The 13575-nt window shown below is 43.2% G+C and overlaps 1 protein-coding gene across 2 annotated transcripts in view; it reads left to right on the forward strand.

The window, feature by feature from the left end:
* sbf2 (SET binding factor 2) overlaps nucleotides 1-13575 on the forward strand; it is a 94758-nt gene that overhangs the window by 58446 nt on the left and 22737 nt on the right. For both annotated transcript variants that reach the window (XM_044029744.1, XM_044029745.1), the window contains exons 18-21: nucleotides 6793-6963; nucleotides 7839-8110; nucleotides 11143-11315; nucleotides 11575-11648. In XM_044029744.1, coding sequence (XP_043885679.1) covers nucleotides 6793-6963; nucleotides 7839-8110; nucleotides 11143-11315; nucleotides 11575-11648 — 690 coding nt within the window. The remainder of the gene's footprint in view (nucleotides 1-6792; nucleotides 6964-7838; nucleotides 8111-11142; nucleotides 11316-11574; nucleotides 11649-13575) is intronic.

Raw genomic sequence — 13575 nt, forward strand, 5'->3', positions numbered from 1 at the left:
ACATATGTACCATAGCATTTCTTTGTCAGGACAGTGTTGAGCAGGCTGCTCGTAATTACCCAACATTATATTCATGCTTTCCTACACATTTCCTAAACACATATATCGTGACTGTACAGTTACACAGGACACGTGTATGCTGGTGTAAATAGGAACCAGATATTCTCTATATAAAAGTAAGAGCATGCATTTCCGTTAAGTGGCAACTGGTCGTGACCCATAAGAATCTGCACTCCAGTTTTGAAGCTTTGAGATTTGAGGTTTTTGTTCAAGGCCATGTTGAGGTTTCGCAGCCGTGAGTTCACAGTTGTCACCGGCAGCCACTGTTGTCCACTCATACAGTATGTGTCATCATCGGTTTTCCTCTAAATGAGAATATCCATCCATCTTCTACCGCTTTATCCTCCACAATCTCAGCTGACATAGGGCGAAAGGCGGGGTCACACCCTGGACAGATCGCCAGTCCATCACAGGGACACATATGGCGTGTTTCCACCGGCTGCGGCCATGCGGTGCCGTGCCATTCCGTGCCGCGCCGTGCCGTACCTCAAAGTCGAGGCGAGCTGGGACCATACTGGAACCATCAACTCTTACCTACGGCCAATTCAGAGTGTCCAATTTACCTAATCCCCAAATATAATTTACAAAATTGACATTATGTTCTATTGAGGGAGGCCTGTAACTCATGATTGAGTCCAATCACTTCTCAGGAAAATGTTTACTAAGTGTCAAGTGTAAGTAAGTGGAAAAGCGGCTAATTTTCCCCATAGACTTCCATTCAAACTGACTTCTTTTTGCAAACAGCATTATCGCCCCCTGGTGGCGATTCATTACATAAACACTTCCTATTTGGCTTCAGAAGGAAACCTGGAAAAAAAACAGTCTACATGAGGCTGATATCAAGATGAAGTTGAAACTGAAGAAATGTTTAACAGAGCTTTTTATTCACAGCTGATATTTGATTGATTGATTGATTGATTATTTGTGGCTGATAAGCACCAATCAGGGTAAAATACTGGGGTAGTGTGGATGGCAGGTGTATACAGAGCAGAATTTCTCTTTTATGGACTTTACATCCATTTAATCTAACATAACAGACCTGCTATAGTACATAATATATAATCTCATGACAAGTGTGATCGTGCAAGTCAGGCTGTGACTTCCAAACAGAGCAGGGAACGCACGCAGGCCGGGCAGTGAGTTAAAACACTGATGTCTATTTCTTGCACTGACCCATTTATAGTTTTTTTGTATGTTTTGTTATTTTTCGTCCTCTGTGTAAGTGGAGTCACTGCACAATAAAGTCTGCTTGTTCCAGTTTATGAGTCAGACTCTGGTCAAGCCTCTGTTTGGTATTGTTGGTCAGACTTTGTGTTTAAGAGGCACGAGGCCTGTCGTCCTCATGCCTCTTAAAGAAGGCCCTGAAATTATAAAGTCGTCATACTTGTAGCGTAAAAGCATCTGGTTTTATGAATTCTTTTCATGACTTCAGAATGAGCCCTTTATATTTATATCAGGAGCCAGGTCAGCTCTACAGAGGCGATTGTTTTGGACCACCTTGTTTTTACAATAGCTCACAAACATCGTTTGAGTTCTGACGCTAACTGAATGCTATATAGGTGAAGCGAGGGATATTTAACTAGATATTGAGTTGCTAAATTCTACACATTGTTCCTTTAAGTTTCCAATTTGTGGGACATTTCAAACGATTCTGTCTGTCCCAACATCTGCTGGATGGAGACACTTTTTAGTTTTATTACGAGCCATCTGTTGGCATTGAGCAGGTTCTGCTGTTGACCCATATTTTATGTTCAGATGTTTTGTTTTTAGTTCGACCCTTCTCCAAATTTTCCCCTCAAACCCGAGGTGTTTATGGGATGGAATTTGAAAAATAACGTTTCAGAGAGTAGGAAGTTATCTCTCGGCTTAGATCGTGCGCGGACGGAGCCGCGTTGTCCTGTCAAAACACGACCTTTGCACACTGGCTCTTTGTCAGAGGTGAGGTTTTGCATTTTGTTCTCGTCTCTAATCTGCAGACATTTCCACTGGCATTCATTATCTAGAGAGGAGTGGATTTTATCACGAGATGAACAGGTGTCACTGATCCACTGTCTTTTGTTATTCTGCCCTTTACAACCCCGTGTCCCACAGTAAATGCCCTCGTTGTGGGGAAAACACAGATTGGTCGCGTCAGCAAGTGAAAAATTCAAAACTCAATTTGAGATAAACCCTCACGGCACTTGAATGTTAACATTTTTTCAGCCATAGTTTATGCACGGGGGCAACGCACTCTGTCAAACCGCTCTTCGCGAGGTAAATGACGTGCGCCGTGACTCGGGTGTTTATATCAGAAACGTTCAGCTCTTTATTTACCATATCCATGTTTACTTTGCTGAGGAACATTTATGTATCTTGTATATCAGGGCTTTACACAGCGCTGGCCTATGGATGCCACGGTGGGGCTTGTTTATCCGTCTGACTTTCAACACATTTTTCTCTGTTTGTTTTCACAAAGCCAAAAAACTCTAAGTGCTTTTCTTTGAATGCCGTTTTTTTTTTTTTAATGGCCTTGTAGTTTTCCTCACACTGACACACAGAAGAACAGCAAATAAACCAGGAGATGGATTGTGCGCAGGTCAGGCGGCGTGCAGTCCCACTAACGACGTGTCCAGAAAAAAAAGACTCTTTTCGTGTCTGCGATTCCGAGATGCTACGAATTCTCTCGACTCGTAAATTTAGTTGCCACCTCGAGGCCGGTGACATCATCGGAGACGCTGTGAGTCCAGTGTCCACATGTCCTCGCTGACGTTTGGACGCCACAGTCAATCATGCTCCTGACCTTGAGGGATCGTGTCCTGAAGTTCAAAACAAGATCCCAAACTCTAATTGCCTCATTCCTCTGACCTGTGCACTTCATTGTCTCCTGTCTGTCTGTGTGTGTTTTCTTTCTTTTTCTTTTTTTTTTCTTCTTGTTTTTCACACATTCAGCGCTGCATTCCTGCTCTTCACCAGTCACATGGTCATGGTCTGAGTCGTGCATACTCCCTCCTTCCCCTTCATCTTTTCTCGCTACTTACCTCCCTTTTCCTCTGCTTTCTTTCCTCCTTTCCCCCGTCCTCCTCCATGACCAGCTGTCTTGTCGATGTCTCACTGCTGAGCCCCGCGTATTATCGTATTAGGAAGCGGTGACCTCGGTCAATATGACCTGCACACGTCTGACAAGTCACAAAAAAGCTGCGGCGGTGTGAAGACAACATAGACAAATCACCCATGTAGACCCCCCGCACAACAATATACGCACCCACACAACATCTGCTGCAAGAAACAGAGTGTTAGTGTGCGATCCGAAAGGCCGTGTTTCCTCTTATCGTGTGTTTGGCCATGTTTGACCTCTCTGTTTGGACGCTCAGTTCGGAGACCGTGTATTCCACAGCCTGCTATTTTGAACTGTGGCCGCATAGGGAGCATGGAAGCTTCTCTTCAAAGCATTTTTGCTGGCGTACATTTGTCCCTGTCATTTCATCTGGCCTAATTCCCACACCCGATCCGAGGCAGTGTGTTTGTCCGCACTGGTGGTTGTAAATTTAGTGGAAAAGGACTGTAACATAACCCAGCTCTCTGGAGGACATACTCTGGTACATGATGTACATGGCAGATTAAATCTATGATGGTGCAGTGGCTAGTATTGTTACCTCACAGCATGACGGTTTGGACCTCTGTGTGTGGGGTTTGCATGTTCTCCCTGTGTGTGTAGTGTGTTAAACAAAGTCACTGCCATTTCTTTGTACTGTCTAGGTACCTCTTTTTATAGTGGAGATGCAACCTTGTGCCGTGCCGTGCCGTGCCGTGCTGGGACCATAGTGAAAAAGGGCCATAACCAAATACTCAGCTGACTCAGTATTCTAATTAACACATACACTGCCTGGCCAAAAAAAAAGTCGCCACCTGGATTTAACTAAGCAAATAAGTAAGGGGTTGCTGCAGTTGGTCAGGTCTAGGTTCAGCAACATTATGTGCCCAAAGAATGAGGTCAGCTGAATGACCAGATTATTCCATCGATGCATTTTTTTCTTCCCTGATGACATGGGCATATTCCAAGATGACAATGCCAGGATTCATCAGGCTCAAATTGTGAAAGAGTGGTTCAGGGAGCATGAGACATCATTTTCACACATGGATTGGCCACCACAGAGTCCAGACCTTAACCCCAGTGAGAATCTTTGAGAAGTGCTGGAGAAGGCTTTGCTCAGTGGCCCGACTCTCCCATCATCAATACAAGATCTTGGTGAAAAATGAATGCAACACTGGACGGAAATAAATCTTGTGACATTGCAGCGGCTTATGGAAACAATGCCACAGTGAATGAGTGAGTAATCGAAGCTAAAGGCGCTCCAACGATGTGACCCTTTTTTTTTCGGTGGCGACTTCTTTTTTGGCTTGAAATTTGCATTATGTCTCGTGTTTATCCAACGGCAGTATTTTAAAAGAGAAAAGTTACTGAGCAGATCTGTGCAGCAGATTTTTGTTTACCAGCATTGATTTCCAAACTGTCATAAAGTCACGATTAACTTTTTTTAAATCACATTGTCAGACAAAATCACCACACAAATAACTTTTAAAAGGTCAGTCACAGAGAAAATGAGAACCTCATTTATGTCCAAGTTGGCTGCCAGACAGTGGATTCAATGACGCACATTGAGAGGAGTGGAAAGCTCGAGCTCACTGTGCCATACTGGCCACTCGCTTTAATGGACATCGAGTCAGTTTTGTCCAAAAAGTCCCTGGATATTACACCTGGTGGGGTTTGGTAAAGAAGTCTGAAAAGTTCAAAAATCTAACAAAACGTTGCCGTGCCTGTAAACACTATGATGACGTCAGAGAAGCTGTTTGTGATAATTAAATGCAAAATAAAAACTGTCCCATGTGTAATGGCCACACTCACCAAACCGACCAATGCCTCGCTTCAGCACTCGGCCGTCCAGCAGAATCAACGTTAACAAGGTTGCTGCTGCTGCTGCAGCTGCCAAAAACAACACGTCGAAAAAGCGTAAAAATCAGTGTTTGACATAATTGGCACCAACAAGACACCGACTCGGGGCATTAGCTCCGTGTCTCTCCTCTCACTCGGCTCCTGGCCCATCTCTACTGCGATCAGAGCTGTTTAGATATTGTCAGTTTTAATAGAGTAACCCTCCAGTTCTCTGGGGTGATAACGGAAACCACTGAACTGTGTCGGGCTGTGTCAGGGGAAGGAAATCAGAAGCTGATCTAATAAGAGGCTCGAGCCGTCCACGTGGCCTTCGCGCTCTGCAGGGACGCGCGTGGTTAATGCATGACGGTCATTTACTGGCACGGGTTTGTGCTCATGGTTCAGTCGCTGTTTTTATTCTTCTGTCTTCAGTCCACGCTAATGAAAAACAACAGCTCTGTTTACGCATACATGTAGACTGAGAGGGGAAGAGGAATGGTCTGTCGCTCCGGTAGGGGTTGTTATCTGTTAAAAAGTTACGACTCGTTGAGAATGATTGATTTCACTTTAAATACCGTGGCTGGCTTTGTTTTCTTTTGTTTTCCGACTTCTCACTTGGATTCTGGCAGAGCCCGTTTACGTCGACTGCAGTCCAGGCCGCTGTTGATGCATGTGTCCAGTGGGAAATAAAGCCGTGCTCACTCAGGCTGCCCGCAGTGTGAGGGCAGCAGTGTTGTTAGGATCCAGTGGGTCATTAGCCACCAAACACAAATGTTACAAGCAGATGATATTTACACTCAGGCACCAGTTTTGTTCTGTAGTTTTGATCCATGTTTGTGTTTTTACTCAGTGGTGTTTTCTTCAAACTGTTAATTTACTCTGTGCATTCGTTTTTATCTCATTTGTCCAGTGTGTACAAATTAGAGACATCTCATGGTTAGACTGCAGATTACGAAACTTCCACCACAAGCTGTGTAACGGAAGCTTGACATGTTTTGTCTGCTCTGACTGATGCAAGATGGCAGACTCCATAAAGCAAGGCGAAAAGCAAACAGTTTTTTATTTTAAAGTGATTGTGCACTGATGCAAACATAATTATCGGTAAAACATTCCCTTTCTGCCAATAAACTCTCCTGAATGTTGCGCAACGGGCCTTTAAACATAAACATATTACTCCAAATCTAAACTATAAATGGTAACATCTTTGCTGATAATCTGTGGTTCAGAAAGTCAACATTCCGTTTGTATCTGTTGCTATGGGAGATGGTGTCAGGAAAACCATGGATGTTGGATCCCAATTATTTTTTTTTATTTGAAAATATTTAAAATGTTAACTGTTAGTTCGTCTGAAACATTTTAATCATACAGTTGATTTCTTATACTTAAAGAGTCCAACTTGCTGCATGTGTAATAACTGAGGACTGGAGTGTTTTTCAGTGTATTGATCATTTCAGGTCTCTCTTGAGAATGAGACCTCGTGTCTCCTGTGTAAATAAAGTTGGAATAAATAATAAAACAGGATTGGAACTAGAACTAGTATCCAGGCTCTGTTTACAAAGTTTTTGGAAATCTGTTTGGGAGATTTCGAAAGATCGAGACTAAGGAACCTTAAAAAGTCTAAAAATGAGTCAAAGTGGGTCCTCTGTCGCATATGAAACGAGAATTTATGTCCACGCTTGGTTGAAAAACTTAAGACAGATAGTTGTGGTCCAAAAATAGTGTTTCATCAGCCTGTGGATGAAAGTCAATCATCTATTTTTAGCTTGAAACCTCCACTCAAAGTCATCTGTATAAGGTTGTTGTTGCTGTTTTTTCTCCTTCAGAAATTGGCTCCTGGTGTAAACCAGTTTGCCTACACCTGCATCCAGGACCATCCCATCTGGACCAACCAGCAGTTCTGGGAAACCACGTTCTACAGTGAGGTCCAGGGTCAGATCCGGGCCCTTTACCTGAACACCCCGGAGGAGAAAGGAGGCCTCACTGTTAGACTGAAGGTAAGACGGGGAAATCAACCAAGACTGGTTGTGTATTGCCACACGGTGTCGTAGTGGTTAGCACTGTTGCTTTGCAGAAAAGAGACCCAGGTTCACAACACCGTTTAAACAAGGGCTTTTCTGTATGGACTTTCCACGTTCTCTCCGTGTGTGCGTGGGTTTTCTCCAGATACACTGTTTCCCTACCACAGTCCAAAAACCTGCAGAGGTTAATTGAACACTCTGACACTTTCTGTGTGCGTGAGTGTTGTTCATCTCTGTGTGTTTGCCCCGCCTCTCACCCTATGTCACCCGGGATTGGCTCCAGCGACCCACGACCCTCATGTGGAGGATAAAGCGGTTTAATTACCAGAGGTTTCTTGTTTTATGACTGTCTGTGCTGTGTTTTAATGTTGTGAGATGTTTTTCATTGTTGCTTAGGATGTTTTACATTTGTTGTGAACATGTTTTTGTTTCGTAAGTGTGTGTTTTACTCACCTCCTAACTTCTCTAACAGAGATGCTGTTCTCTGCTTCCTGCCCAGGGACGACAGATGAAAATGAGCTTACAGCTTAACTCCCGAGCACCCACGAAACAAAGCACTTACACAGATACAGTCGACCTACTCCTCATTGGCAAACTAGACACAAATCCAGGCATTTTTCATAATTATTTGGATTGTGTGTATGTGCGTGCAGCAAACTTTATTCTGAGGTTTGGGATCTGAGATCGTTTTAGTGTCGGTCACAAGAAAATTTATTGAATACAATTAGCATAGTTCCATAATCCTTAATGATGAAAAAACAGAATAGTTCAGTAAATCAAATTGTTTGTAAAGTGCAAAGTCGGAACACGGGCCAAAAGCATTATTCACACTCCATGTGTTCACTCTGCAGGACGCAGCCGCCGTGCCCGCAGTGGACCGAGACGACGAGCAGACGGCCATGGACCTGGCCGCAGAGCAGCTGCGCTCGTGGCCGTGTCTGAGCAAAGAGAAGCAGCTGGAGCTGGTGAAGAACGAGGAGAGCACCGTGTTCAGCCAGGCCATCCACTACGCCAGCCTCATGGTCTACCTGCTGGTGCCGCTGGACACCAGCAAGATCAAGCTGCTGCGCAACGCGCCCGTCGCCGACTGGGAGAGCGGCAGCAACAGCATTGTCACAAACAGGTCAGGAGAGACGGCAACCCGGTGGTTCACTGTCACAGGAGCCGGGTTCGAAACATTATGTTGTCTTATTGAGTTTCTGAGTGCACTCAATTCAGTTTGATTGTAGAGCTGGGGTTGTTGGAACAAGGGCCTTTGTGCTTGGAGTTTGCATGTTCTCCCTGTGTGTGTGTGTGGGTTTTCTTTGGGTTCTCCGGTTTCCTCCCACAGTCCAAAGACATGCAATATGGGGATTAGGTGAATTGGATGGAGGATGGATGAATATTCTCATACCAATTAAGTTTGCACATGAAATAGATTTTCACAGGACTAATGCTAATCTCTCAAACCTGGAGCATCATAAAAATAGAATAGAATGCGTTTATTGATGAATGAAATAGTTACTTTAAATATGACCACACAGTACAACTCTGCAGAACTCGAGTAAAAAAAGATAGAAAACCTAGAAAACATCAGACTGTATAAAGTAATTGCCATGTTTTCCAGCAGAGGGTGCTGTGAGTGCAGCTCAGTCTGCATCCATGCCCTCTCTGGTCACAAGAAGAAGACAACGCTCGTGTTACATTACATGTCATTTAGCAGACACTTTTATCCAAAGCGACTTACAATAAGTGTATTTTGATATTTGGGTACAAACAAGAGCTAGTGCTTCAAGTAAGCCAACCTATAAAGTGCTATGTTGTGTTGTTTTGTGACGACAATGGAGAACACAAACAATCTAAATTGTGCTCTTCTGTGGTTCTGCTGCACCATAGATTGCAAAATATCAGATCGTATCCTCTGCAAAGCGTACAGCGGGAAATGGCGTATATTAATAGACTGATCTCACGATTTTATGAATACATATCGATCTTTCCGATGAAACTCGTAGAGTTTAAACGTCTTTAAGGCGTCCTGCACGTCCACTAAGATCAAACACAGACATGACGGAACATATTTTTGGCACATTCAGGACCTTTAAGGTAAACTCATCAGGCTTATACAGAGGAAACCTCGAGGTAAGGTTTCATGATTTGGGAGTTTTTGTACCTCTCTTAATAAGGTGATGATAAGCCTGTGGGCGGATGTGGCGTATCTCACAGTCTACATGATACCTTCCTATTTAGCCAAATGGAACGCAACTCGTCTTCTGTTTCCGGCCCACATCCATCCTGTGGGCTCGCATCGCTACTGCACCAAACAGAAAGAGACTCATTTAGTTGAGTTAGGAATTTGAAAACCCTTAGGATGTCTTGAATGGGACTGCACTGCACTCGCCCAAACCAAACAAACGAGCAGTGAAAGTGATTTCCTGTGCTCTTCTGTAACTGTAGCATGAAGTGAATCTGGGAAATCTCCCCGTGTACCTTTTGTGTCTTAGGATTTACTAGCACAAAAAACTCTTCTGGGGCTTTTGATACTAAACAGTCAGAAGAACACGTTGTTACTATTTTAATTATCAATACCCACAGAACTTGCTTTATAAACATGTTGATCTTAATCATACAAACAATCTCCAATAGCTACAAGGACATTGTGATTACTATTTTTAAATGAAATATCAGAAAGGCTGTGGCCAAGAATCTGTTTATGTGGAAATGTTCCCGTTATGCCCCAGACCTGTTTGTGTCTCTCACAGAAGACATTTGGATTTCATCACTCACTATTTGTGCACACAGAGGGACGGTGTTGCATCACTGCACAGCATTCTTCTGCGCTAACAGAGTCCAAACGATTGATCATCCTCAACACATGGGAACACACGGGAACCGTTTCGCTTTCAAGAGCAATTTCGTCCTCAAGGGCCGCACTAAATAATACAGTAAACGACTCTGTCGGTTTCATTTAGGGGAAGTTTCCGGGTCATTCAGCTCATGGTAGCTTGTATTTTCATTTTTTAATTGTATGTATTGACACTGCATCATAAACATTAACATTGTGCAAAACAAGGATACATTCATTGTTCCACATTAAGGCAAAAATCTGAAGAAGACACCTTGTTACAATACAGCTGCAAAAAAAAAAGTGTCCAACCAGTCAATCACGATCTACCAGTCAGAGTTATCACGAGATGTAGCCTTGACAACGGTAAATTAAACTAATAATAATCATCTCTTTGGACATGTTTTTTGATTGGTTGTGCTGCGCCGGCGCCACGCCCCCCTCTCCGAGTCTAAAGTTTAGAATCTCTGCCCGAGTCTGAACCACGTCTGTGTCCTTAAGGCAGAAACTCGGTCCTGAGTTTGCAGCAGGTGACAAACAGATGCGTTCATCCATTTTGGTCACTGCTGCGTTGTCAGAACATCACATCACCTGCACTCTCTCGCTCTCTCGCCTCCTCCGTGACTCGCAGTGACTTTACTGCTCAGCTGTGATGCGTTCACTGATGCTCGTAAATTCCACTCGCTCGCTCGCTCTCTCAACCCTCGTTTCTCGCCTTCTCCAAATATTGGAGGGGACACCGTCCATACGCATAGCTCCTTGTCATTCCTTTTAAAAGCCAGTGCCTGGTGTGTTGCTATTTAAATGGAAAAATGCAGGAAACTGGAAAAGTCTGCTGAGGAGATGGAGAAATGCAACAAAAAACATCAGAGCTGAAAATCTGTGTTTAAAAAAAGAAAGGTTTAAGAAACTTTAAAGAAATGCGCCAAAGGGAGGATTGAAGATGATGGTGATGATCTCACGTGATGTGCAGCTGCGTTTCAAATCATTTTTGCCATGCTATGCATGGACCCTACAGGGATGAGCATGAGCACACCTCTGCCTGGACATACAGTATATGATGATTGCCTGTATTTGTATATTCTTTAATCACAGATTAAAATAATAAGTGCTGTTCTTTTTTCTGTTGCTGTTTTTGTGTTTTGTACCAGTGAAGCGCTTCATAGCCTGACTCAAACCATCTCCTGTAAAACACCACTAACTTTGCTCCTGCCAGGATTTAAAATGCTCATTTTCACAGCTTTTTTATCTCACTACATTCTCAGATCTTCATCTCAGAAAAAACCCTGTTCAAATCTGACCTACAGTTTCATCCCGTGTGGGTTTTTTTTTAGCATTGCTGGCAGCGTGGCGGACAGCTTTGACACGGAGAGCGGGTTCGAGGACTCGGAGACCAGCGACGTGGCCAACTCTGTGGTGCGGTTCATCGCGCGCTTCATCGACAAGGTGTGCACAGAGAGTGGAGTTACGCAGGATCACATCAAGAGCCTGCACAGCATGATTCCAGGTACAGCACACTCTGCCCGCGGTCCTGACGCCCTCATCTTTGCACACAGTCACCGTTTGGACGAGTGTGTTCTGAGCAGCAGCAGAAACCTCTGAGCTGATTAACTCCTGACATGTTAAATGGCCTTAAAATCTCTAAATACACACACACACTGGTCGTCAGAGCGTGAGTATGTACATGTGTTTCTCTGTACTGGCTCCGTGTCTGTGTGCACTTGTGCGTGTGCATATGGTAACTGACCTCAACTTGTGACCCGCAGGCATTGTAGCTATGCAGATGGAGGCTCTGGAGGCGGTTCACAGGGAGAGCAGGAGGTTACCTCCCATTCAGAAGGTGAGCAGCTGGGACTGATGTTACACATGCAGCATTTATACAACCACATATCACAGGTCAGGTTAACTTGATCAGAAATACGCTTCCCAGCCAAAAAGAGGTTACACTCTTGAATATTTTGTTCCACGGGTTGCGGTTATATCACAGCGTAGCCTACATTTCCCGTGAATAAAGTAATGACTCATGCTCCCTGAAGCATGCTTTCACAATTGAACGCTGGCTTTGTCATCCTGCAATATGCCTTAAAAACCTGGTCATGCAGTATATTTATGTCGTCACCTGACTTTTTCTTTGGGCGTATGATTTTCTTCTGGCTGCACAGTCCAGTGTGAATGCAAATACTGATTCAACAGAGAGTGTGAAGTAAAAGATGCAGATGTGCAGGTATTAGAAAAACAGGTTCTTTAGAAAATACTAAGTTTTCCTTCCTTATTTCCTTATCTTTGTTAACAAGTTTATCAGCTGATAATGCATGTCACCAGGAAGGTGGAAGATACATGCCGAAACCTGTTAACGAAGGTAAAGGAAAAGGAGACATAATGAACTTTCACAATATGTATATATATATACATATATATATATACATATGTGTATATATATATATATATATATATATATATATATATATACATATATATATACATATGTATATATATATATATATATATATACATATATATACATATGTATATGTATATATATAAATATACATATATATGTATATGTATATATATATGTGTATATATATACCTTTGTGTTGTTCATGTTGTTACTCTGCCTCTGTTTGAGCTTTATGAACAGAGACAATATAATGTTGTTTGTATGCTGAGTCCTTCATCTGAAAATAACACTAACAGACCTGACTGAGGGGGGTGTGGGGGCGGGGCAGTAACGAGGAGCATTTATCCCGTCAAACTGACGAACGATCATTGTTTTCGCGGTCCCGGTTGTGTTTTTCTCGCGGTCACGTTTGTGTTCGCAGCTGTCTCGCTTTGTGTTGCCGTTGCCTGTTTTTGTCCTGATTTAAAACAAACCTCTGCACACCTCTTCACCGAGGAAACACACAGAGAGAGAGAGAGTCATGTGGCACTCATAGACTTCATCAGTGTCATCATTTAACAACGTGTTTACACTTTTTTATGAAGTCAAGGGATAAATAGATAAATACATATTTATTTAATGATTTGATTTATGATCATTCTTAACACTCCATTCAACTGCACTGGTGTCTGAAAGTCTGCTTCTACTCATAAGTTCTGTCCACATGCTCAGTTTGCAGATTGCAGATTTCATCCAGTGTTTTCCAGTCATTATCACACTTCCATACTTTAAAGTTGGTCTTTTGGACCCTGCTGTGCTGTAGTATGTCTGCCAGGTCTTGGTAATTTCCCTTGCTCACCATTGCACACAGACAAGCATGATGCCAGCACTGCCTGGGCCCGGGGAGCAACCTGGAGTCCACGGTGAGCAGTCTTTCTGTCTGCTGCACTCTGTGGCTGACGTCTTACACGTTTATGTGTTGGACTAAGCTGCCATACTGGGCTGCGGGCTGCGGGGCTGCGAGCTGCGAGCTGCATGCCAAAGAAATACTAAAAAAGAAAAGTAAAACGTTCTCTTCTCTTCTTGGTCTCACTGTTGGTTCAAGGTCAGATGATAAGTCTCTTATTATCTTTTAACAGCCAGACCTTAACACTCCCAGGTTTGTGACAGTGGAACAACTGAGTGTTTCTGTACTTGCCAGAAGGAGCTGAAGCAAGAAGGTGCAGAGTGTCATAAGTAACAGTTCACGGAGATGAAAGTAGGTCATGTAGTGTCTGTTTCTGAGTCAAGAAAAACATTATATTAGTGCTTATTATTATTATTATGCTCTATTATAGGCATATGTGTCGCTCAACGTGTTTATTTTCTTTCAAAAAAAGAAGACCAG

The sequence above is a fragment of the Solea senegalensis genome, linkage group LG7, assembly GCF_019176455.1.
Source record: "Solea senegalensis isolate Sse05_10M linkage group LG7, IFAPA_SoseM_1, whole genome shotgun sequence".
NCBI lineage: Eukaryota > Metazoa > Chordata > Actinopteri > Pleuronectiformes > Soleidae > Solea > Solea senegalensis.